Genomic DNA, 25,473 nt, shown 5'->3' with positions numbered 1-25,473 from the left:
TTGCAGACTTCTCGTGGTATCCTCATATGGTGGAAGGGGTTAGGGATCCCTCTGGAGATGATTGGGCTCCAATCCCAACCATGAGGGCTCTGTCTAATTCCCTCCAAAAGCCCCATGTCCTAATACCATCACCTTTGGGAGTTAGAATTCAACATGTGGATTTGGGGCGTGGGGGACACGTTCCAACCATAGTACTCTCCCCAGTGAAACCACGGTAGCTGGTGAAAATTATAAAAACAACCATCTAAAGTCTCTAGAAATTGTCCTAAAGGTATACCGCAAAGGGAGAGACATTTATTCAAGAAAATCTAAATCTCAGTAAGACAGTGAGAGGGTCTGTGTGTTTGAGCCACAACCTACTCTTTACATGCCCACCCCATCCAGCTCAGTGTAAAAGAAGTTCTACTCTGGGAATATGTGGCCAAGAAGACAGGGCTCCCCCTTCCCCAGCTCTCATTGTGAGGATGCCGTTTCCCCTTGGGAGGAGCGGATTGCCCACGGTTCCCATCCCCCCACATAGCTCCTTGTTTCAGAAGTTCCATTGTAGGAGGATGAAACCCAGAGGTCTGGGGTCCCCTTCCTCCAGCACAGCAGCACTCCATCATCAAGTGGAAGTGGTGTGAGTAAGTCACAGGAAGAAGTAGCCCAAATGCCCATGGTCTCCATTCCTGCTACATTACCTTCTCTAGATAGCACCTATAGCCTTATGGGGGTGAGGGGTACGGGAGGTGTGAGAGGGACTCCCTATAATCAGCTGACTAAGAAAGAGAAAACTCAGGCATGGTTTGCAGATGATTTTGCCTTATATACAGGCACCATTCAGAAGTAGACAACCGAGAACCACTTCCTGGGACATCCCTGAAAGACGGTGGTGAAGAAAAATCCTCCCGGGAATCAGAACTTTGGGCAATGCATCAGATTGGTCATTTTTCTTAGAAGGAGAAGTGGCCAGAGGTAGGAGTCTATACTGATTCATGAGCTGTGACCAATGGTTTGGCTGGGTGTCTAGGGACTTGGAAAGACCATGATTAGAAATTCAATGATAAGGATGTCTGAGGAAGAGGTATACAGATAGACTTTTCTGAATGGATAAATAAGTCAATAAGTAAGTAAATAAATACATGCATGCATGCATACATACATATATTGTATCTTATATGACTGCTCATCAAAAGGTGACCTTGGCCAAAGCCTTTTTAATAACCTGGTGGATGAGATGATCTGTTCCATGGATACCAGTCAGTCTCTTTCCTCAACCATTCTTGTTACTGCCCAATGGATTCATAAGCAAAGTGGGCATGGTGACAGGGATGGAAGTAATGCATGTGCTCAGCAACGGGGACTTCTATTCACCAAGGCCAACATGGCTACAATCATTGCCAGGTGCCCCAATCTGCCAGCAGCAGAGACCAAACCTGAGTCCCTGAATATGCACCATTCCCTGGGGTTAGTCATTCATCAGGTTGACTCCATTGGACCCCTTCCCTCATGGAAGGGGAAACAATCTGTTCTCACTGTAACAGACACTTACTATGGATATGCGTTTGCCTTCCCACAGTGCTTCTATCAAAACCACCATCCGTGGACTTACAGAAGGCCTTACCCACCATCGTGGCATTCCACGCAGCATTGCTTCTGATCAAGGAACTCATTTCACAGCAAATGAAGCTCAGCAATGAGAACGTGCTCATGGAATTTGCTGATCTGTCCATATTATTCTTTATCCTGAAGCTGCTGACTTGATATAATGGAGGATTCCCCTTTTGAAGCCTGTTACGGCACCAGTTAGGTCGCAATTCCTTGCAGGGTTGAGGCAAGGTTCTCAGGAGTCTGTAAATGCCCCAAATCCACACCCAATATATGGTGCTGTTTCTCTCATAGCCAAGATTCATGGGTCCAGGAATCAAGGAGTGGAAATGGACATGGCAGCACTCACCCTTACCCCTATTTATATACTAGCAAAGGTTTTGTTTCCTGTCCCCCTGATCTGCTGGTCTATAGGTCTTAGTTCCAAAGGAAGGAATGCTCCCACCATGAAATACAATAATGATTCCGCTGACCTGGAAGTTAAGACTACCACTTGGCCACTTCGAGACCCTCATGCCTCTGAATCAGCAGGTGAAGTAGGGAGTTACTAACCTGGCTGGGGTGATTGATCCTGTCTACCAAGGGGACATGATTTAAATGATCAGCTGTGAATATTAAGCAGAACATGAAGGAAGCAAGACCATGAGAGGAGTAAGGGATGGTAAAAAGATAGTAAGATCAATGGATTGAAAGTCCCATGGGGTTAAAGTGTTAGCTGCCAGGCTTGGCTCCCCCAATGACTTTGCTGTTGCTGTCATTCACACATTAGATTCCCCTTATTTCTATTCTAAAGAGGAAGATCTAGATGAGTATTCAAATAAATACATAAGATGATGTCACAGAGTGATAAATGCAAGCAAGCAAAGAAAGCAGGGTAAAGGCATGGTCATGGCAGAGATGAGGGGCCATTTCAAACTGTTTGGTCACGGAAGACCTCTGAGCAACAGGTGCTTATCCTCTGTAATGACTGTTTTGTGCCCAACATCTCCCCTTTCTAGTAAGGCCCAACCCCACTTCTGCGTCTTATCCCACTCCTGCCAGATAACTGTGCCTCCTTGTTCACTGGGAATTAGTACCTAGCAATTAGCTCCTTTATTTTTCCCTAGTCTGCCTCCAAATGTTTTCTCTTTCTCCAGTCTGCCCGCATTTCCTGCAGGCTCCATGAGTGGGAGACCTCTTTCCTCATAAAGCACAACCTCACCAATTTTGCTCCTTACCTATTATATTTCATCTTCTCCTGACTGCCCTGGTTCCTTGTCTCTTGCCTTCAAACAACCACAGGCCTTCCCATGTAGAAAAGAATGTTCTCTTGAACATCATTGATCCATTGATCTCACGTCACGTGGGAATACTCAAAAATGGACCTCAACCCTGAGTCTCCTCTCCTATAAAATGCTGAGAGTCAATATTATAGACCGTTTGCATCCACCCAAAATCCCCAGTGTGCTGGTATTTGGAGGGGGGGGGCCTTTGGGAGGTAACAGGTTAGATCAAGCTATGAGGCTGGGTTTTCATGGTGGGATTAGGGGAAGAGAAAGAGACACAATCTCTCTTTCTCTCTGCCCTGTGTCGACATAGCAAGAAGGTGGCTGCCTACAAGCCAGGAAGCAAGCTCTCACCAGGAACCAGATCTGCCTTATCTTGAACTTTCCAGCCTCCAGAACCGTGAGAAGTTAAGTGCTTGTTGTCTAAGCCTTCCAGTCCAAGGGTTTTTGTTCAAGCGGCCCGCACTGACTAAGACAGTCCATGAACCTCTCCCCCTCCTGCACAACCTAGCTTCATCTCCACCTTCCCCTTTCTTCCTTCCGTGACTGGTCTGTATACCTAAGTGAGTTTTCTCTTCTGCCCCTTCTCCTCCAACGTTCTAGTTCCAAGACTCATTCCATTCCCCCTCACAACATCTCTCAAATCTGTTCTCCCAATTCTAGGGCTACTGGTGCCATGTTGGCCCCCACCCTTATCATCTGAGGAATAAAAATCTCTAACAGCCTCCTCACTGGCCCCTGACCCCTGACTCACCTTCGTCTACTCTATCCTGCATAAATTAATTTTTCTAAGCTCCTATTTGGATCCTTTCCTGCTTAAAACTGTTTGTGCCCCACCCATGAAATTCCAGACTAAGGGGTTTGGACTTGGGCCTGGAGACAAGTCCTTGCAAACACGCCCTCGACCTATCTTCTTAGATGTGTTCCCCATCACACCCCGCCCCAGGAACTCTTCTGTTATCACCCAGCCTGCCCTCCCCCGACCTGCACACACTTCCTGCATGCCACACGGCTGTCTGCCTTGTGACATCTGACTCCGCCTCAGGCACTGCCTCCCGCCTCATAATGACGATCCGACATGCGGTATCTGAGTGCAATCCATCACCATGTGCAGGGTCTGAGCTCAGAACATCAACATTTTGGAGAAAAAAGACACCCCTGCACCCTCATATGCAAAATCAGTAACTGGGCTAGCTGACTTCTCGCTCCAAGAGGGATTCCGTCACTTGCCCCAAATCAAACAGGGATAAGGAGGCCCAAATCATTTTACTCCCCTTGCCCCATACCCACTAGCTGGTTTTTTTAAAACTATAATTAATCTACAATGTTATATTAGTTTCAGGTGTACAACGTAATGATTGGACAATCCTACACGTTTCTCCATGCTCCCCGTGATAAGTGTAGTCAGCATCTGTCCCCAAGCAATGTATTACGATCTTACTGACTATATTCCCTATGTTGTTCACCTCTGTGACTTATTTATTTCATAACTGGAAGCTTGTAGCTCTGATCCCCTTTACCAATTTCACCCACCCCTCCCCCGACCTCTCCTCTGCAACCATATCGACTTGCTTTCATTCCTGCAGCACGCCAAGCATCGTTCTATGCACTGGACACACAGCAGTGAACAAGACGCCTGCCCTCCCCGAGCTGACATTCTAGAAGGGGGAGGTAATCATTAGACAAAGTAACTAAGTAGAATGCACAGAATGTTGGGTAGTGAGTTCTATGGAAGCGGGGGAGGAAGTGTGAGTGGGAGGGCACTGCAGGCATGGGGGGTCAGCACAGGGCAGGCAGGTGACACAGGAGCGAAGGGGAGAGAGCTCCCGGATTGCTCATGAGCAGCAAGGAGGTCCACGTGGCTAAAGCTGAGGGGCCAGGTGGGGAAGAAGGGATGGTCAGAGACCTCTGGAGACACCGCTGGGGGTGGGGGTGGGGGCAGCCCTCAGGGCTGAGTGAGAGGGGACACACCGGGGGTCCGGAGACAAGCAGCAGCACTGCTCTGCGGAGAATGGTGCTATGGCAGGACAAAGGCAGGAGGTCCGTGGGATGCGTGGCAAGAACCGGAGAGAAGATGATGCCGGCCGAGACCGTTATGGGAGCAGCAGAGGTGGTAAGAAGAGGTGGGATCCGGGATTTGGCTGGAAGGCAGGGCCAAAGGATTTGCCGATGCGTGTGGACAACGAGAGACAGAGAGGTGTTCGGGGCAACTCAAAGGTTTTGGCCGAGCAAACGGAGACACAGAGTTGCCCTTCACCAAAATAAAGTCTGTTGGAGAAACAAGTATGGGAGAAGATAAGGAGCTCAACTGTAAATAACAGGACATGAGATGCCGCGCAGGCTTCCAAGTGGAAAAATTGTGTAAGAAGTTAGATAAATGAGCCTGGGTCCAGGGGAAGATTGAGGTTGGAAATATAAATTTGAGAATTATCCATTTACAGGGGGGTAGAGTTCTGAAGCTGAATGAGATGATCTAAGGAGTGTGCATGTGTGTGTCCTTATTGTTGTAAGTTTCTTCAAAGCAATGCCTATCACCTGTATTTTATAAGAACTGTGTATACATCAGAACTGTGTATATATTAAATAGCATATTAAGCTCGCACTTTTTAAGCACAGACCTCAACAAAATAAAACGTGCACCACAAATTCATCAGCCAAGAGCTTGGGAAGACTGAGATTATTTTAAACCATCCACAGACATGCGAGGAGGAGGAGTAAATTTTACCGTGCTTGGAACCTAACAGGCTTGTAATGAACTTTGATGTTTATCAGGTGATTTGTGAATGATTTGGGAAAAAAACAAACTCTAGCCTTCAGATTAACAGTTACTTGCATGGCTATGAGCAAATCGCTTCTCCTCTCTGAGCCTCTGTTTGCCCAAATGCAAAAAAAAAAAAAAGAAAGAAAGAAAGAAAGAAAAAGAAAAAGAAAAAGGGAATGGAACAACTCGATTGACCCTTAACTCTCCCTCTGTCAGAAACTGAAACCTTAACCTTTCTGGGAACTGATTTGGTTTTTGGCTAGATGGCTCCCCCAAGTGGTCAATGGGGGTGAATGCAGCTTGCATGTCAGGCCTTTATTAATTGAGCCCATAGACTCATCATTCAGACACCGTGGCTACCATTTTAGATGCATTCTCTCATTAAATCCTCACCAAAACATTAGGAGGCAATCATGTTTTTATCCCCACCTCACAGAGGAGGAAACGGACACCGGATCAAGGTTGCAACAGTAAGCGATGATCCAGGATTCACACCCAGGCGGTCTGAGGATAATGAATGTCTGAATTCCCAACTGCTATGTCCATCAGGAATAAGAACGGATGAACAGCCAAGGCCAAAAAAGCTTTCTTGGTGTTGGCACCTGACCGGGAGAGGTTATGAATGTCTACTTGCATGTGGAAAAAGTCGAAGAGCCTCCCTACTCCCCACCTCGGGTCAGAAAGCATTTCAGCAGCCAGCCGAGGGTCCCAGGGACCCCAGAGCCTCAGCCCCACACTATCAGCCACATCACAGGGGCCTCTCAAGCCAGGAGGCCTGGAAGGTGTATCATCTGCTGCTGGTGGTTCCTTTGGATCAGTGTATCGAAATTAGCTTGCTTTGCTCTGCTGGCTTCCAGGCAGTTCTGGAGAATGTTTCTGATTTGGGGTTCAATTAAGTGACTGAGATCAAGTGACCAGAAAGTGGCGGAGCCTGGGGAAACCCAGGTCTTCTGAACCCCCATCCCAGTCTTTGCCCTCTCTCGCATGCTGTTGCTTAAAAATTAATATTCTATGTTAGTAAAATTCACTCATTTGGGTATACATTTCTCTGAGTTTTGACAAAGCACAGACATGTCTCCAAGTTTCGATGTCTTTCCCCGATGCACCTGCTCTTGCGTGCTTTCCAGAGTCCTCAGGTAGGTTGCCTCTTGAATTCTGCCTGGAGGTCTTGGCTGTCATTGGAGGGAGAGATGGGCTGGAGTGGGCGTCCTGCATGGTGGCCGGCCAGAAGCCCTCTAGGTGGTTTCAGTATCTTGGAAAAAACGACTGATTTGCTCGTTAGCTAGGCTTAGTGTGGAAAGAAGTGAGAACTCAGACCACTGCCCCGAAGCTGGTAGTGGATTGATCCCGGTGGGGATCCTGGGGAGAAGGACACTGCAGGATCTACAGTAGAAACGGGGCTCAGACGCTGGCCCTGTAGGTTGCTTGGGGTCCGTGGCAGCCGTAGGGCCATCAGGCTGGGGTGTCGAAGGAATTTCACTCTATACCGCCTGTCTCTAGGCCATGGGTTTCTGTTCCTGCACAAAGAAGAGTGCTTGCTCTCTGTGTGGATACTCTCCACCTCGTCGCTCCTGCCTGATTGGACTCGGACTTGCCCACAATGTGCACAGCATGCGTCCTCTAACTTGGGGACACTCCATTCCCATGCTTCTGTTCAGTATGGCTCCCACTGCCCCCTGCTTCCTCATCTCGGTATTTCCCTGTGTGCAGTCCTGACAAAGAACAAATGATGGGTCCACTCATTTTTTTTTTTTTTTTTTTTTTTTACACCAGGCCCTGCCGTGGGGTGGCTGAGGGCTGGACTGATTTTCCATGATCCAGGAGACCATCACTCAGCGGCCAAGAGTGGAGGGTGGTGTCGTGGGTTACTTTTGCGGCTGTCTGAGGGCATGTCACCCGAAATGCTTTGTCTAACACAAGCAGGATCGCCAAGGTTCTTCCCCTACGACTTTTGTGTTCCTGTCCCCTAGCAGGTTTTTACAATTTGTTGTGAAATATTTCCGATAAACAAGCGTATACAAAAGATGTGTCGTCTAAAGTACCATATGATCTCACTGATATGAGGAATTCTTAATCTCAGGAAACAAACTGAGGGTTGCTGGAGTGGGGGGTGGGATGGGAGGGATGGGGTGGCTGGGTGATAGACACTGGGGAGGGTATGTGCTATGGTGAGTGCTGTGAATTGTGCAAGACTGTTGAATCACAGATCTGTACGTCTGAAACAAATGATGCAATATATGTTAAGAAAAAAAAAAAGAAGAAGATAGCGGGAGGGGAAGAATGAAAGGGGGGAGATCGGAGGGGGAGACGAACCACGAGAGACGATGGACTCTGAAAAACAAACTGAGGGTTCTAGAGGGGAGGGGGCTGGGAGGATGGGTTAGCCTGGTGATGGGTATTGAGGAGGGCACGTTCGGCATGGAGCACTGGGTGTTATGCACAAACAATGAATCATGGAACACTACATCAAAAACTAAAGATGTAATGTATGGTGATTAACATAACATAATAAAAATTAAAAAAAGATGTGCCGTCTAAAGAATAAAGCAAACACCAATGTCCCACTGTGATCTAGCTCAAGAAACTGATTATTAATACTATCTTAGAGGTATTGGTCCCTCTGTCTGTCTCCCTGCCTCTGCCCAGAGAAAAACCAATATCCGATGCTTTGAATTAATCATTCTTTTGGTTTGCCTAAGAGTTTTCCCACCTCTGAATGTGTTCTTAAAATAGTATCTTCCTCGTTTTTTTCTGGTTTTGAACTTTATGTGAATGGATTCACAGCTGATCGAACCTTCTATGATCTGCATCATACATTCAGTGTTATGCTTTTGGGATCCGTCCTATTGATACATGGAGGAGTCCTCCACTTTCAGTTCTTTATAATACCCTGTTATTATGTACAGACATATCATAAGAGATTATATATAGCTGTAGCTATATGTGTCTACCGATGCACGGTTATATATCTGCTACTGGTGGACATTTGAGGGTTTCTGGGTTTTGTTAGTATAAACAACATAGACATTCTTAGATATTTCTCCTGGTGGATGTTGGCAGGGCTCCTCTGGAATGCATGCTTAGGGTGGGACTGCTAGATTGCAAGTGATCGATCTACTCAAATTTATTAGGTTACAGCAATTTTTTTCCCTACGTGTTTATGTCAATTTATACTCCCAACAGTAGTGAATGAGAATTCTCAGAGTTCCTCATCCCCACCAACATTTGGTTTTATCCAAATTAATTATGGGCATTAAAATTAAAACTAAATGTTCCTAAGGCCACGGAGGATGAAAATGGTATCTCACTGTGGTTTTAATCTATCATTCCTGAATACCAATTATGATCAGGCTTCTTGGCATATGTCGATGGTCTCCTGTTCAGACACCTGCTAATGCCTTTACACATTTTTTTTATTGGGTTGGCTGTACTTTTCTGGTTGAGTCATAGGAGTTTTTATATATTGTGGATGCCCCGAGTCATTAAGGTATTATTTTCCATTGTCTTCTAAAGCTTTAAAATTCTGCAGTCTGTTGGTATTCCAGATCCACCTGGAATTGATGTTTGTGTACAGTGTAAAGTTAGAGGACTCTAAGTTCACTTTTTCATTTTCATCCTAAAGACCTATTGTCCTGGAGCCACAAGGAATGCCCACACCATTGAAATTTGACACTTTTTAGAGCCAGCAAGTGATTTCCTTTTTAATGTCACTCTTGACTTGAAAAAAATACGTATATTCTGTAATCGAGTGCGGAGTTTTCTAGGTGCATTGGATCAAGCTTGTTTGCTTCTTTGTTCAGGTCTTCTATGTGTATGCTGACTTGTTTGTTTAGTAGCAGAGGAAATCCAAAGAAAATAGAAGGAAAAAAAGAATGAGGAGCAGAAATGAATGTGGGAGGATCCACAGACAAAATGCAGTGGAGGGAACCAGTAAGACAACATTGATTTCTCTGAAAAGGGCAATGAAAGGGTAAATCCCTGGCAAGATTACTGTATAAAGAAAAGGTGAAAATTAGTGTAGGACTGAATAGGGAGCTATAGTTGTCATTGGACTTGATGTGGAGACTAGACAAATCATGATTAGTTCTGTATCCATTAAAGTCAATGAAACATAGTTTGAAAATCCTCAAAAACACACCGTACCGGATGCCTGGTTTTGGGGGTAGTTTGCCCAAACATTTATGGAACGGAGAACTAGAAACTGCGCCACATCTTCCAGAGAACAGAGTAAGAGGGGGTCATTTGCATTACCATTTTTTGAGGAACTGAATGGAGACATTAGGACGAAACTCATGCATATACCAAAATTCTTTGGATTTCCTCTGCTACTAAACAAACAAGTCAGCATACACATAGAAGACCTGAACAAAGAAGCAAACAAGCTTGATCCAATGCACCTAGAAAACTCCGCACTCGATTACAGAATATACGTATTTTTTTCAAGTCAAGAGTGACATTAAAAAGGAAATCACTTACTGGCTCTAAAAAGTGTCAAATTTCAAATACACGCCACATATATCATTATCTGTAACTGCAATGTATTTGAAATACAAGTCAATAACGGAAAGATGTGTGGAAATTTTAAAATATGCGTGTTGGATAACTCCTTGAGCAAAACAGGAAACCATCATGGAAATGTAAAGAAAGCCTAACACAGAACAATAATGAAGCTACCACGTGTCAGAACGCATGGGGCTCATTAGTAGCCGGTCTTAGAGGGAGGTACAGAGCCCAAAACAGAGCTTATGTTAAAAAGAATAAAGTCTCACAATCACTGAGTCTGCTGTCCGTGTAAAGAAGTGAGAGAAATAACATTTTAAACCTAAAGGAAGGAGTAGAAAATAAGAGGTATTAAAAATAAGAGCAGAGGGGCACCTGGGTGGCTCAATTGGTTAAGTGTCCGACTCTTGATTTTGGCTCAGGACATGATCTCAGGGTCGTGAGATCAAGTCCCATTCCCACTACTTTACCTCCCCCAACTTTTGTCTAGAATATTGCAAGTCCCTTTCTCCCTCCCTTCCTTCCTTCCTTGTTTTTTTTTTGTAGGCTCCATGCCCAGCTGGAGCCCATTGCGGGGCTTGAACTCATGATCCTGAGATCAGGCCCCGAGCCGAGATCAAGAGTCAAATGCTTAACCGACTGAGCCACCCAGGCACCCTGATATTGCAAGTTTCTTAACTGGCCTTAAAAAAATTATAATAATCAAGGAACAGTAATAATAATCACATGCCAACAAATGTAACAATATAGATAACATAGGAAAATCAATTTCCAGGAGCTGATGCAAAAAGAATTCTCATAAATCATCCTCTAAAGAAATTCACAGTGATTAAAAATCCTCTCACAAAGATAACATCAAGCCAAGATAGTTTTACAGGCAAAATTCTAAAAAGATTTCAAGGAATACATTATCCCAATTTTATGTATAAAATTGGGGTGATCTCTTCCAGACAAGAGAAAAGAGAGGAAAAACTTCAATTCGTCCTACAAGGCAAACATAACCTGATTTAAAAAAAAAGAAAAAAAGTCTTACAAGGAAGGAAAATGATAGGCCCGTATCACTCAGGATTATGGAGGCGAGAATCTTAAACACCAGCAAGCTGCGTTTATCCTAGTAATTAAAGAGTGGTTTCAAGGATGGCTGAGTATTAGAGAAGAAAGTAAGCGTGATCCCCATGTGAACACACCCATCAGGAACACCATTAACGGTGTCTTACTGCGGTGTCCTGTCAGAGACGGAAGGCACTGGTATCTTCTGCACGCAAAAAAGTGCCTGCTTCTATATACACAGTGCTTAAACTCTGCTTACTAACTATTGACTACGTGGTCAGCTAAATCTATATTCACCTATTTGCTTTCAGCAGAAATATGCCACAGATAAAGAAACCTGATTCATTCTGCATTGTTCTGAGGAAAAATCATTGAGGCTCAAAAGAATGAAGTGTGATCTTCAACAAGCGTGAGAACGTGGAGATTATATGGCTTTTGTTTAACAGAAGAGCACTCTCACCATATGACGGCTACGATGACCTATCCCTGGGTCACAGGATGGCTGAGACTGACTTCAGGTAACTCCCAGCCAAGTAAGGGAGGAGATAACCATCCCTGCACATGACGAAAGCTGCACGGAGATATGGAAAAAAAAAAAAAAGAAAGAAAGAAGTGGTTTGAGCTCAGAGGACGGAACTGGGAAGTCCTCCCAGAGGTGGTACCATTTAACCCAGGTCTTAAAGAATAACTAGGTGCCCTCAAAAGACAAGCGGAAAAAAGAGTTTCTGACAGAAGGAACCGGCTTAGACAACAAGAGGCACTGAAGGGCAGAGAGCGGGTCGGGCGAACCATGAAAGGTCGTGCATGGCACAACAGATCTGTAAAGCAACATCTGTCCAAAAAACAACATCTGTCCCGGCCCCCCTACCTCGCTCTTTACCCCACACATGGGATCAGGAACCCATGGAGCTAATTCCACCTCCTACATTTTCTCTTAAATCCTCTCCTCTCCATTCCCACTACTTTACCTCCACCAACTTTTGCCTGGAATATTGCAAGTCCCTTCCCCCCGTCCTTCCTCCCTCCTTCTCTCCCTTCCTTCCTTTCTTTCTTTTCTTCTTTTTGTAGGCTCTGTGCCCAGCTGGAGCCCAATGCGGCGCTTGAACTCATGATCCTGAGATCAGGACCTGAGCTGAGATCAAGAGTCAGATGCTTAACTGACTGAGCCACCCAGGCGCCCCGATATTGCAAGTTTCTTAAGTGGCCTTCAAATCTCCCCACTTCCAGCCTACGTCGTCACTGAAACGTTCTTTTCTTTTCAAGATTTTCTTCATTTATTTGTGGGGGGTGGGGGAACACAGAGGAAGAGGCAGAAGCAGGCTCCCCGCTGAGCAGAGAGCCCAATGCGGGGCCCGATCCCAGGACCCCGAAATCATGACCTGAGTCGAAGGCAAACACTTAACCGACTGAGCCACCCAGGCGCCCCTGGAATGTTTTTTCTAAAGTATAGTCAAACCATTTCGTCACTTAAAATCCCATATGGTTCTCCAGCACACGGGAGAAAAAGCTCATCCTTGGCGTGATGTGCAATTTCAGGTACGATTAAGACCCTGTCCAGCTTTTCAGACTCATGCCCTACTTCTGACCCTTCCAGACTCCTCACTGGCTCTGTGATGGCACACAGGTTACTAGTCCTAGTTACTAGGATAGGTTACCAATCACAGCGAGCCCACTTCCTCTTTAACATGGAGAGAGGAGTTCCCACCCATGTGTTCAGATTAAATAAAACTATACATCAAGTAACATAAAAGCTTGGCCTTCATCCTGCACATCCCCAGGACTTATTAAAGAATTTCAAACAGAAGAATGATGCAATTCAATCAGCACTTTAGAAAGATGAAGGGCAGTAGTGGGGACAGATGGAGGGGGTGAGGAAGGTGAGGAAGACCAGCAAGCAGGAGGAAATTCATGGCGAGAAATGAGTGTGTCATGTCAACCAGACTAGAAACAAAGGAACTAGGGAAAATTAAGGGATCTAATCTAAAGCATTTGGTTCCTAACTGAAAGGAAAATATTTAGGAACAGAAGCTGATTCTAACACGTTTTGATGCTTTTTCTGCCCTCACTTGAAACAACTCTCCATGCTTTGAAATTGGATTCACTTTATAGAAACAGGCAGAAGTGTACTGGGATCCAATCTTGCAAGTAAAGAAATTAAACTGGGAAATGCCATTTGGGATTAAAAGTGAGCAGGGACAATTGTGTAACGATGCTTCTAACCAATATGCTTAAAATCATTTTTCTGAAGAAATGAAAAGTGTTCTTATCAATGGCTCCAGGGACTGGAATAAATGTAGAGTCTGTAAAACAGGTAGGAATCATGTGCATGTAACAAATCTTGGCTTAAAAAAAACGAAAACAAAACCTAGCCACTTTATAAACACATCTTCTAGTTTGTTAGTTTGTTACATTGCCAAATAGGAAACACAGAGTTTCACGAGTAGACTATGAAGCATCAAAAGACCTAGATGGTTTGACTACCAAGTTCTTAACACTGGGACCCTGAGTGGGGGACTGTCTATCTCAAAGACTTGTGTTCACATTACATCTGTGTGGAAGAGCCAGGAAAACCTAGAAGTCCCATTTTGCAGTTCTTCAGCAAGATGTCCATGTAGACAGGAATTTCAAATGCAGATAGAAATTTGATTCCTTCTACATTCTCATGACTCAATTGTGACTTCACACTGTGCTACACAGACTGACAATTTTAGATAGCAGGGTCGCATCTTACAGTTAAGAAGTATGATACACTTTGGCACGTCCTCTGAAAAACAAAATAAAAATGCTAACGCAGAAATTGCGTTACCTTATAATGATTTCAAGGTTTGAGATGAGAATTCCTGGATATCCGTTTATCGGAAAGAATTCCTGGATGCTCGTTTATCTGAAAGAAATACATCAATTTAGAAGATCTATGGAGGCTGATGGTTCACATACTAACGGTATTCCTTATACGCGTAGTCTCGCGCCAACTTTCCATGACACCTGTTTCTTGGAGTGTACTCTAGGACTCGCTAGTGCTATTGGATTGTCCCTTAAACCACTTCATGAGGTATTTAAAAGAGTTAACAAGTTCAGGACCAATAGGCTTTAGGGTCTCGATCCCTTACATCCCAAGTAACGAGCACAGAGGCTATGGATGGGGCTGGTGCATCCAGCCCTGGCTGAGAGCTGGAGACACAAACCTCCTGGGACCTCCGAGACACTTTCGAGACCTTCTGTGTCCTGCATCTGTCCTCCTGCCGCTAAGACAGATGGACGGAACCGGTAAGTGAAAAAGGACTTTAATACTAACTCAAAGCTAGCTTAAGTTCCTCTCCTGCCACACCAGGTCATCATGCTAATGGGGACTCGAGGCCTCGATCCTGAATTCTTAGGTGTGCTGTGCCTGAGAATTCGATTGGATTTAGAGCTTCTCTGGTTAGTTCCAAGGTACCCTCCTTCCTCACAGCTGCCTTTATATTGGCCACCAAGCCCCACTATGGCCCCCAGAACCTTTGATGTTGACTCATCCCCAAGACAACAAAGGTGGCCTGGTAAGGTTTATGAACAGAGGATGTCCAGGTGTAGTTGGACACTCTTCTACTTCTCAACTCTCCTGTACTCCACTGTCTGATGCAGTATTTCCTACGGCACATGTTATAGACTTGGATTTGAATCTCAGCTCCCCTCCATACTGTTACCAGAGACAGAAGTTTACTTCTCCCAACCCTGTTTTTTCTCCAGAAAAACGGGACACTGCAACCTGACTTTGGGAGGCTAGTCAGGATCAACTGAGATGAAGAGTATAGGTAGAGTCCCACGAAGCATGAAGCACGGAGTCTACCTATTTCTCACGATACTGTCTTGCACAGCTGGGGCCTGGAAGCGCCCGAGGCCATCCCTTCCCCTAGCAGCTAAGGTGGAGCTGGGGAGGTCAGGGTATCCACAGCCATCCCTCGGAGGACGTTGGATACTTACCACGGCTGGTTCTGGAGCGATGACCTCCTGCATCTCTGATCGGGTTAGAAACAGGCAAGGAAAAGGGGAAGGTGCCGAAACTGCATGTGATCAGTGAGCCAGGATCTGGTCAACAACCGGGAGGTGGTAGCGTAACAGATAAATTCAGTGCTGGAGCTTCGAAGCTCTTGTCTCCCATTGCTTCCGGGCCTCTGTGGCTTTTTGCTCAACTCCGTCTGTCCTCCTACCCACCAACCTCCCAGGTCTGACCTCCACAGGGCTTTGACCCAGAATCCCCCTCCTCGTCCCCCTCTCCTGGGTGGTGAGGACGGCAATCGGAGCTGGTGTCTCGTGCCCACCCAGCAGCCACAGCACCTGGGGCAGAAGGCAGGGCTGGCGAGCAGGCATCAGGCGAGGCAGCCCGGGTTCCTCCGGGCTGGGGATCGCCAGCATGTCACAGGTGGAAGAACGGTACCCTTTTCCTTTAGCATCGAGAAAAGCTAGGGCAGGTGAGGGCAACCAACAAAGGAACAAACCTGAAGAAGAGACCGCATCCCACCTGCTCGGACAGAGGGCAAAGCAGGGGCTTCACAGATACACCTGGGGGTTCAAGATGAGTAAGCGAAGAGCTACAGCAACCGCAAGATGGGAGGAGAGAACGAACGGAGCCACAAACACTTCCATAAGAACAGAATTTCTCCCAACGTGAAATGCACAGATAATTTAATGGAATTTACTTGATTTTCCCCTCTCAGGGTCTGACTTCAGGAAATCAAATTACAAAGTCATCATCACATCCTAGATTTATTACAACTGACCTGCAGGCAAAAGGATAGAACTATTACATAAACACTTCGATTCCATGTATATATCTTAAATAGAGGAGGGATTCAAACAAGAATACAGGATAAAATATTCCCAAGCTCCAAGAAGCAGGTATGTTACTGAGCTTCATTTGTACAGACAAATAAGGCAATATCCCTGCACATTAGCTTTTCGATAATTTTTATACATTTTTCTATGGTACAAGAGAAAAATAACCAGAGCTCACAATGTACAGTTCTTACACTATTTTCACAGTTTGTGAACACTATACACCCTTTTGTTTTAATAAAGATACATTGTAATAAATTCCTTGCCCTTAAGTTTATAGTTTATAATAATCTATGATTAATACACTAAAATTGCCTTTCGATGTGGTCATCCACACAAGAGAACGGTCAGATGAAGCTCCTGGACAGTCAGAATTGCTTTTATCCCCACGCGTCCGATGGCAAAGTGACCCTACGCGGAGCCAGACGGGAAGTGGACAGCAGAGCAAGAGATCTCCTCCTGAGTCCCCGGGAGCAACGGAGGATGATGGCTTGGTGTGGTCGAAGGAAGACGTGCAGCAACGCTTCCTTTCAGAACACTGGGAAGTCTAAGGTTTAGGAAGCCTGGGTTGGGGGGAAATTGGGGAAACAAGGCGAGTGGACCGAAGCGATAATTCATTTCTGAGTTCTGAAATTTACAGGGATGTAACGTGAATCAGCACCGCTTTCCCTCGACGGTTTTACAGCGCTTGGGACAGCCGCCCTGGGAGGGGCCCCCCAGCACCAGCGGCTGTCACCTGCTTCAGCCGGCACCACCGGCCTCGGCCCACGGCTGCTCTCTGCGCGTGCACCGCCACACGGAGCTGCACGCTCAGGGCCAGCGCGGCCACAGCGGCGCCCAAGGGGAACCTGGCTCATGAGGAAGGGAAGAAGCATAGCAACAGGGGCGGATTTCAGTGGCCTCACAACCATTCTGGGGCAGTTTGGGGGTTTGGTGTGCTTGGGGTTTTGTGGGGGGTTTTTTTGTTTTTAATAGAATTCCAATTCCAAAAAGTAACAGTGATCTGCCAGAGACTCTCACAGGTGACGAGCTTCTCTAAGAGACCCTCATCTGGTCAAATGTGTCTCTAGAAGACACTTCTTCATCACCTACCACATCGGCAGGGCCCCACGTTTCTGAGCCTTTAAACGTTGGAGCATAGGAGGGATTTGGGGCTAAACGTCCCTGGTAATTAAAAAGCGTTTTGATACAGGAGCAGGAAAAAGGCAAAATATTGGATTAAGCAAAAGTCACAGAGCGGCAACAGACCAGGCGGGCAGGGAGGGGGATTCAGAAACCAAAGATCTGGGCCAGTGAGAGCAAAAGACTGGGGTTTGGTCTTGTGCTGCCTACAAGCAACCTCTATGTAATCAGTCAAGGCACATCGCTTCTAGCTGCTTCTCCCTGTGAGTGAGCTATGATGGCTAAAGTATCAGGCTTGGGACCGGGACCGAGGGGGAATCTGCTACGAGTTGTTCCAGATCAGATGCCAGAATTGGAAACATCTGTACACTTTGCCCTCAGTATGTTTTTCTTGTTTCAGTCCGGGTGGTTTGTGGCAGATGGAACATCAAGTTGGCAGCACACCGAATTTTGAGAATGAAGATTCTTAGGATCAGCACCTTCTTTGACAAGTGGCAGACTCCTGAGTCTTCCCTATGAAGAGCAGAAGGACCGGTAAAGGAGAAAAGAACACATTCTGTCCTGTCTCAATATTTCACTGTCCACCTCTTTGAACACAACATGGTTTTTGGTAAAGATAAATTCATTCTAATTTAACGTGATATTTCAAACAGGAAATTTGGCTGAGCACATCGACCCCCGAACATCGACGGTGACGGTAAAGCAACAGAATATCAAATCAGTAAATCTATTGCACTTGGTGAAGAAAGTAAATTCCTCCTTTGTCCCCCAGCTCCAGAGGGCCGTGTGTCTCGTCGGCAGCATCAGCTCCTCTCACTCAAGCCCGAGTCTCTCTGTTCAGACATAGTACATCCATCACTGCGTTCTTCCGGCATCTGGAAGTCTGACAAAACACCACCCCAGTAGCTGCGTCTTCAGGTTTCGAGTCTAGAAATGAATTTAAGATGTGATCTAATCACAGTCAACAAATTGATCGTACTGACTTCCACATTTCATGACTAAATTCATCACAAAAGAGCAGGATGAGGTCTCTCTGACCAGCACTAACACTGTGTGATCAATCGGGTGCCACGGGATGCATGTTCTAGGTGACGGGAGCATACAGACATGATGGAAACGAACACCAATCTTATTGCACATGGTGTCTGGGCGAGCAATAAAAACACTGTGATACGGGATGAAAATTCTTTACGTCTTGCTTCCTCTCAGCCCTTTTTTCTCGAGTCTGACGTAGCAGCGAGATCAGTCGACATACATGGGAGAGCTGGGAGTCGCTGGCATCTGATCCAGGATTTTACAAACATAGCAGGCGACCTCTACGGTACGTTCTTCATACATCAAAATAAAGGGATGTTTCTGCAAGAAAACGGAACAGAGAGAAAGAAAAGAAAAACATCAAAGTTCGTGTCAGAGGCCACAGATCGTGACGGGGCACAGAACGGAAGGCTCCAACCACACGTGGCTGCACAGTATTGTGGCACTGGCTCAGAGGGCAAGCATGGCCCATACTTCATGGAGACGTGGTGCTGGGTGCGGGCATGCCTGATGTGGAAGAGCCGTCCGGGCAGTGAAGTCGGGAAACTATTCTCTACACCGGGGAGCATCTGTTGAGGCAGAGAGCAGAGCTGGGGCCTCTGCCGCCATCTGAGAGCCAAGAGAGCTGCATGAATACCGGTTGCCATTCCTCTTGGGACACAGACGTCAACTTCACGTCCCATTTCCCCACGTGAAGCAGAAGGATCTTAGAGAAAAGACTCTGCCAGTGCCTTAGACCCCGCTCCAGGCAGCTCAACGGGATCTCATCCTATGAGCTTCTGCCCTGTCCCCTGCAAAGCTCCCCCTCTCCCTTCACATGCCATCTCCGTCAGTACTTTTCTTTCATGGCTTCTCCAAGTATGCTGACCGCGTATCTTTGGTCATTGCTGGCTCTGACCACAGGTTGGAGCACATCGTAACCTGGCCACTAGACAATGGGGTCTTTCCTTAAAAGATCCCCACATAATCAGATCAGTATTTTCTTCACCGCCGAGACCGATGCCACATCCAGGACTGCTTATGACGCCCAAGTCCCGGGGATGGGTAAACTGTCAAAGACACGGGAATTTGCTGTGTGATGTAAATTTGCGTGAGCGCATTGCATGAAGGCAGAAGCACAAGAAAGTCTTACGGGTATGTTACGCATACACAGACCGTGCGGTCGGAGCTGGCTCCTTAAAGTGAGTGTTATAACTCTTTGGGGTAATTTTTATGACATGTCAAGGCCAAAATTTTCTGTGAGAATCCAGCTAGTAAATTGGTAGGGAAGTTATACTTCCAATTCTCTCTTTCCATATATCTGTTTCGAACATTTTTTTAAAAGTACTCAATTAGGTCAAGCTGTTTGTCTAGGACAGAGAGGACCAATACTTGCTTAGTGAACTGGCATGCTAAGAGAATGTGCAGTGAGGAAATACCTAAAATTCCCAAAAGTAAAAAAAAAAAAAAGAGAACATAAAATAAAACATAATTCCCAAAGTCTCATACTCACCAGAAGTTCTTTATACTTTGGCCTTTTGGATTCATCCTTCGTAAGGCTAAAATAACATAAAAATACCATTAATAAAATGGAGACACAGTTACCCAAATATTTTTCTTTTCACAAATGAGATATTACAAAGAATCAAGCAGTTTTTTCCTTCAGAGACAAGAGTAACAACGAGGACAACCCAGCGAACATAAAAAACACAAAAAATTAGACGATCTATAATCTAAGGATTTTTTCCTTAGGATATTCAGTGTAGAAGCATTAGTGAAAAATCAGAAACAAGGTAACTACTGAAAATCAGATACTTATGGCACAGCTGCATGGCAGAATACTACACAGTTAAACATATGAATGTGTAAGTATAAAATTGTGTATGTGTGCGCATGTGTTTTCTAAATATACACACGAGTATTTATACGCACTACCTAAGAGAAACCAGAGTCTGGGAAGTCAACTATATATAAATTTTATCAATTTATCCCTAGATTTTTAAAAGTTTTGCATTCTGTCTCTCAATCCTGTGTTCTCTGGTCCAAAAGTTGATAACAGTGCAACCTCACTAAGGACTATACTGATTTATTGAACCCTCTGCCCTGATATTTTCCCCTTGAATCCTACCTTGTCTAATTAATGTTACCGGAGAGTATCTTCATGTTGTTTCTATTTCCTGAATTTGTCCTGGACCATATCTTAATCACCACTCTCCTCCAACCTCAATTAGATTCATTTTTTTTTTACGATCAAAAGTTAATTAGGGGCACCTGGGTGGCTCAGTCTGTTAAGCGTCCAACTCTTTGATTTTGGTTCAGGTCGTGATCTCAGGGTCGTGAGATCGAGCCCCGTGTCAGGCTCTGCACTCAGTGGGGAGTCTGCTTGAGATGCTCCCTCTCCTTCTGCCCCTCACCCCAACCGTTCTTTCTCTCTCCCTCTCTCTCTCATTACTCCTGGCAACACAGTTCACGGATTTCTTCAGCCAGTGCTGTGTTCCACGCTCTGCACCTCTGTGCCGTACAGTGTGTAGCTACACAGAATTCCGGAATGCACAGCGTCCCCAGCAGACAGCTACCAGCCTCTTAGGGGCGATCTTGGCTGAAGCAGCCACCTTAGCCCCTCTGGGGCAGCTTGAGCTAGTGACCGCCCCACAGAGGGGTGGAGAAATCCAGATCCTCACCCACATCAGGCCCACCTCAGAGGGCCACCCCAGCGGCATGGCTTGCTCTGGGGTCTGCTGAGGCCCCCGCTGAGAATGCGCTTCACCCAACTTCGCCTCCCTAGGGCTGACTGCAAGATCGCTACCACCCATCGGCCTCCTGCACGCTGTTCTCTGCCTTCCAGGCAGCCAACCTGCAACCCCTTCTGCTGAGTTCGCCTCCCTCCTTGGCCAAGTCTATCTTTTCTAACAATCTATGAATGGTAAACCCTTCGTCTTTCGATTCCGCCCACCAAAAAAATCTGTATTTCCTCGTTTTGAATGATAACTGAATGCCCAAGTATAAAACTGTAGGACAAGGTTAACAATTCTATTTCCTCTATGCCCTGGAGCTATGACTCGTTTTCTGGCAAATACTGTTGCTGATAACAAGTTGGTGGAGTCTAATTAATTACTCCCTCACAGACATTCTATCCTCCTGCTAACTTATACCTTATTATTGTCCTGCACTTTTACTTCAATGCATTTAGGTATAAATTTACCTTGGTTTATCCTACATGGTAGAGAGACTTTACTTTCAATCTGAGAACATATCCTAGATCACTTCTCAAATGCTTTTCACTAGTGTCTCCAATATTGCTTCTCCACTTCCAGAATTATCTTGTCATTCCCACTACATTTGTCCAAGAAGTTCCCACTCTACTCCCCTTGGTGCTCAACTACCCTTTGCTACAGTGTAACCTGCGTCATGTGGGAAATCCCGCAGGCCTATTCTGCCAACTTCCCCAGTTCCATCCTCCATTGTTCCCAGCCTAGAGTACAACAAACCTGCTATCCTCTGTAACGACAGCTATGTTTTTTCCTTTCTAAAACGTCTAATTAGTTTTCATATCCAACTATTTGTTTCATTGCTGTTTTACTTCTTCCTCAGTTTTAACAGAACTTCCACCTTCATTTCCTTGGACACCCTAAATACACTTATTTTATTTTGAACTATATTTTAGACTATTCCACAAACTCAGCTTGATGTAACGTAAACTCGTGTTCTGTTTATTAGTTGCTTTTCTTAGCATTAGACTCCATGTATTTTGGAATTCTGGTTTGCAGGGTGCGCATGCTTATCCATACATCTGTTCAACAATTCTCCGAGTGCCTACTAAGTACTATGAACTAAAGCAGCAGCTAGAGAGACAGAGAGCAGTTTCCTTAGCTCGGGTCCACCAGTACTGAACAAGATCCCGTAACGGGTCTATGAAGTTCCTATCCCCTGCTGACATTAGGATTATTACAGACCCAGTCCTCTGATTATCTATGAGCCTGCCACTCCGTAGCCCTGCAGCATACTATGGCCCAGGCAGTGACTGACGCGAGTATTTCGTTCACTCCCCAGATCCTGACCTCTAAGCAGAGCCTGATCCTGTGGATCCCTGTCCAGAAAAGGGCACTTGTCGACCATTGATCCTGCCTGCTTCTAGACCTGGAGAGAGCAAGGCCAAAGTTGCAGACCTCCAGAGCATTTTATACATCCTTCCATCCAGCTGCCATCCACACTGATATTTACTTCATAAAGCTGCCCCGACTTTTTGGTTTTCGATTTTTCCACGTCATTTACTGGAGCAAAAAGCTGTGCCAACGTAGAAACTCATGACGCTATGTGAGTAGAAATGTTTAACCAAATTATTATTAACACTGACTATCCTCTGTTTCAGAATTCCTGTGGCCATCAGTTACCACGTTAACCCCAACTAGTTAAGCCCCCTGCATCCAATAAGGTAGTGACTTGTCGGATTCATTCCAATGAAATGAAATGTTAAAATGTATTTCCTTAGCCACATCTCAGGTGCTCTGGTCACCACACTGGGCAGACAGGCTGTGAAACATTTCCATTACCTCCAAAAGTTCTGTGGCAGCTTCAGACCCACTGTTCAGTTTATTGATCTCCCTTCAATTACACCTAATCTATCTGCTGCTTAATCCAGCTGCTGAGTTTTTAGTGTATGCTTTTTATTTCAGGATGTTCAATTTGGTGCTTTGTTAAGTTTCTGTTTCTTGCTTGTATGTCCAAGCTTCTTCTTTTTCTTTAAACTTTTTTCTGTTTCTCATTATTCTCATATCTGAAGTCCTCAGATGTACTCCTGCTATCAGTCGTTTCTACTAATTCTCATTTCTTGTATGAGTGTTGGAATTTCTTCTGAACTCATATTGCATTTGGCCTTATCTTTGGGAATTCTTGGGTCCCAGCTTGAAGGATGTGGTCTGCTTCTGCCAACTGACTTGAGTCTTTCCAATCAGTTGCCTCTTACAATCCTTACCTACCCTAATTTATTTTTTTAAGTCACTTTTTTTTTTATTGAAGCATCATTGACACACAATGGTACACTGGCTTCAGGTATACAACATAGCGATTCAACAAGTCTATTCATTACGCTGTGCTCCCACCTGTCACCTTAGAACGCTACGACAACATCACTATGTTCCCTACGCTGTACCTTTCATGTCCATGACTTACTCCTTCTCCAGCTGGAAGCCTGGGCCTCCCACTCAGCTCCACACATTTCACCTCTCCCCCTTCCTCCCCTCTGGCAACCATCAATTCTCGGTATTTATGGGTCTGTTTCTGCTTTTTGTTTATTCACTTGTTTTGCTTTTTAGATTCCACGTATAAATGAAATCATGACATTTGTCTTTCCCTGTCTTATTGCATTTAGCATAATATCCTCTAGGTCCACGCACGTTGTAACAAATGGCAAGATTTTCTTCTTTTTGTGGCCAAGTAATATTCCATTGCACACATATATATGTGTGCGCCACATCCTTATCCACTCAGCTACGGATGGACACAGATTGCTTCCGTATCTTGGCTACTGTAAATAATGTTGTGATAAACACAGGGGTACATATATATTTTTGATTTAGTGTTTTCATTTTCTTTGGCTAAATACCCAGTAGTAGAACTACTGAATTATATGGTATTTCTATTTTTAATTTTTTGAGGAACTTCTGTACTGTTTTCCAGTGGCTGTATCAAATTACATTCCCACCAACAGTGCACAGAGGAGTCCTTTTTCTCCACCTCCTTGCCAACACTTGTTACTTGCCTTTTTAATTCTAGCCATTCCGACAGGTAGGCGGTGATATCTCATTGCCGTTTTGATTTGCATTTCCCTGATGATGAGTGATGTTGAGCACCTTTTCATGTGCCTCTTGGCCATCTGGATGTCTTCTTTGGAAAAATGTCTATGCGGGTCCTCGGCCCATTTTTTTTTTTTAACTTGATTAAATTCTTTTTAATTTTTTATTGTTATGTTAATCCCCATACATTACATCATTAGTTTTTGATGTAGTGTTCCATGATTCATTGTTTGTGCATAACACCCAGTGCTCCGTTCCTCTGCCCATTTTTTAACGGAATTATTTGCGGGTTTCTGGTGTTGAATTGTGTGAGTTCTTTATATATTTTGGATATTCACCCCTTGTCAGATATCTTATCTCCCATAGTTTCTGATTGCACTTAGTTTTAGAACTCTGTGGACTCCTTAGTCTTGTACCAACTCTGATACATATAAAAAAGAGAGCATAAAATGTTTATCCAGCATTTTAGGAGTTTCAGTGCAATTACGTCCAAGACTGAATCCACTCTAATAATCTGCAGTCCACACTCATCATTCCACAGCTGTTTCTCCACTTTTTGGGTATGGCTCTTCCCTGGTGTGTACATTTATGTGTGCCTGTTTTATTTTTATTTTATTTTAATTTTTTTAATTAATTTATTTTTTGACACAGAGAGATAGCGAGAGCAGGAACACAAGCAGGGGGAGCGGGAGAGGGAGAAGCAGGCTTCCCGCAGAGCAGGGAGCCCGATGCGGGGCTCGACCCCAGGACCCCGGGATCATGACCTGAGCTGAAGGCAGACGCTTAACAACTGAGCCCCCCAGGCGCCCCATATGTGTGCCTGTTTTAAATGGAAGCTTGTCAAGTTTTCTTTATCTTTGAAATGCATAAAACAACAGCAAAATCTTACAACATCCCTAGATACGGTGGGGTTTTTTTCTTTTAGTTAATTTGGTCTGGTACTTTAAGGACTCCAGTTTTTCTTCAAGTAAAGATAATTTTCATTTTAATTCTCTATCAGGTAAGTGGAACTTTTTTTCTCCAGGTCTCTCATGATCTGTCTCCTGTTCATCTTTTTATTCCTTTGGTCTGCAAGATAAACTCAAGGGTGTTGCCTATGTCAGAGATTTGGTCAACCCTGCAACACCCACTATGCTATGTAGCTGCCTCCCCCTTCGATTCAGGAACCATGTCTGCTACCTGAAAACTTTTCCTGAATTCAAAGTAGTCCATTCTCACCAGTTTTTTCCCTGACCTTTTCAGGGGCAAATTTCACAACGGGATGTTTGTTCGAATTTTTCAGACTGATGCAATTCTCATCTTCCTTTTATTTCTTCATGCCCCACAGGCATCAGTGCTGACCGAACATCAGGAGCTGACCCCTGTCACAGACCTCGGTGACTGGGAGAAAGAGTGGACAGCCAGCCATCCCTAGGGCATCATCACCTTGCCAAAGGATGTTTCCTGGGTCTGTGAGCACAGCTTCCGCCATGCTTCCCGGCCTCTAACCAACACAAGGGTCCTCACTAGGGGTCACTGCAGCAAAGCCTGAGCCAAGTGTGAGGCAGGAGTGAATACTGCCAGAGCCCCA

General features: G+C 45.1%; 1 protein-coding gene across 2 annotated transcripts in view; it reads right to left on the bottom strand.

Moving 5' to 3' along the window:
* Positions 1–15,890: 15,890 nt before the first annotated feature.
* Positions 15,891–25,473, bottom strand: part of MAP2K4 (mitogen-activated protein kinase kinase 4) — a 136,593-nt gene continuing 127,010 nt past the window's right edge. For both annotated transcript variants that reach the window (XM_044921394.1, XM_021694559.1), the window contains 2 exons: positions 19,625–19,670; positions 15,891–18,453 (listed from right to left, as the gene is read on the bottom strand). In XM_044921394.1, the coding sequence (XP_044777329.1) occupies positions 18,340–18,453; positions 19,625–19,670 (160 nt within the window). In that variant the 3' untranslated portion in view covers positions 15,891–18,339. The remainder of the gene's footprint in view (positions 18,454–19,624; positions 19,671–25,473) is intronic.

Source organism: Neomonachus schauinslandi, chromosome 15 (assembly GCF_002201575.2).
Source record: "Neomonachus schauinslandi chromosome 15, ASM220157v2, whole genome shotgun sequence".
Lineage (NCBI taxonomy): Eukaryota > Metazoa > Chordata > Mammalia > Carnivora > Phocidae > Neomonachus > Neomonachus schauinslandi.
The sequence above is the reverse complement of the archived record's forward strand: the minus strand, read 5'-3'. Positions and strand labels throughout refer to the sequence as shown.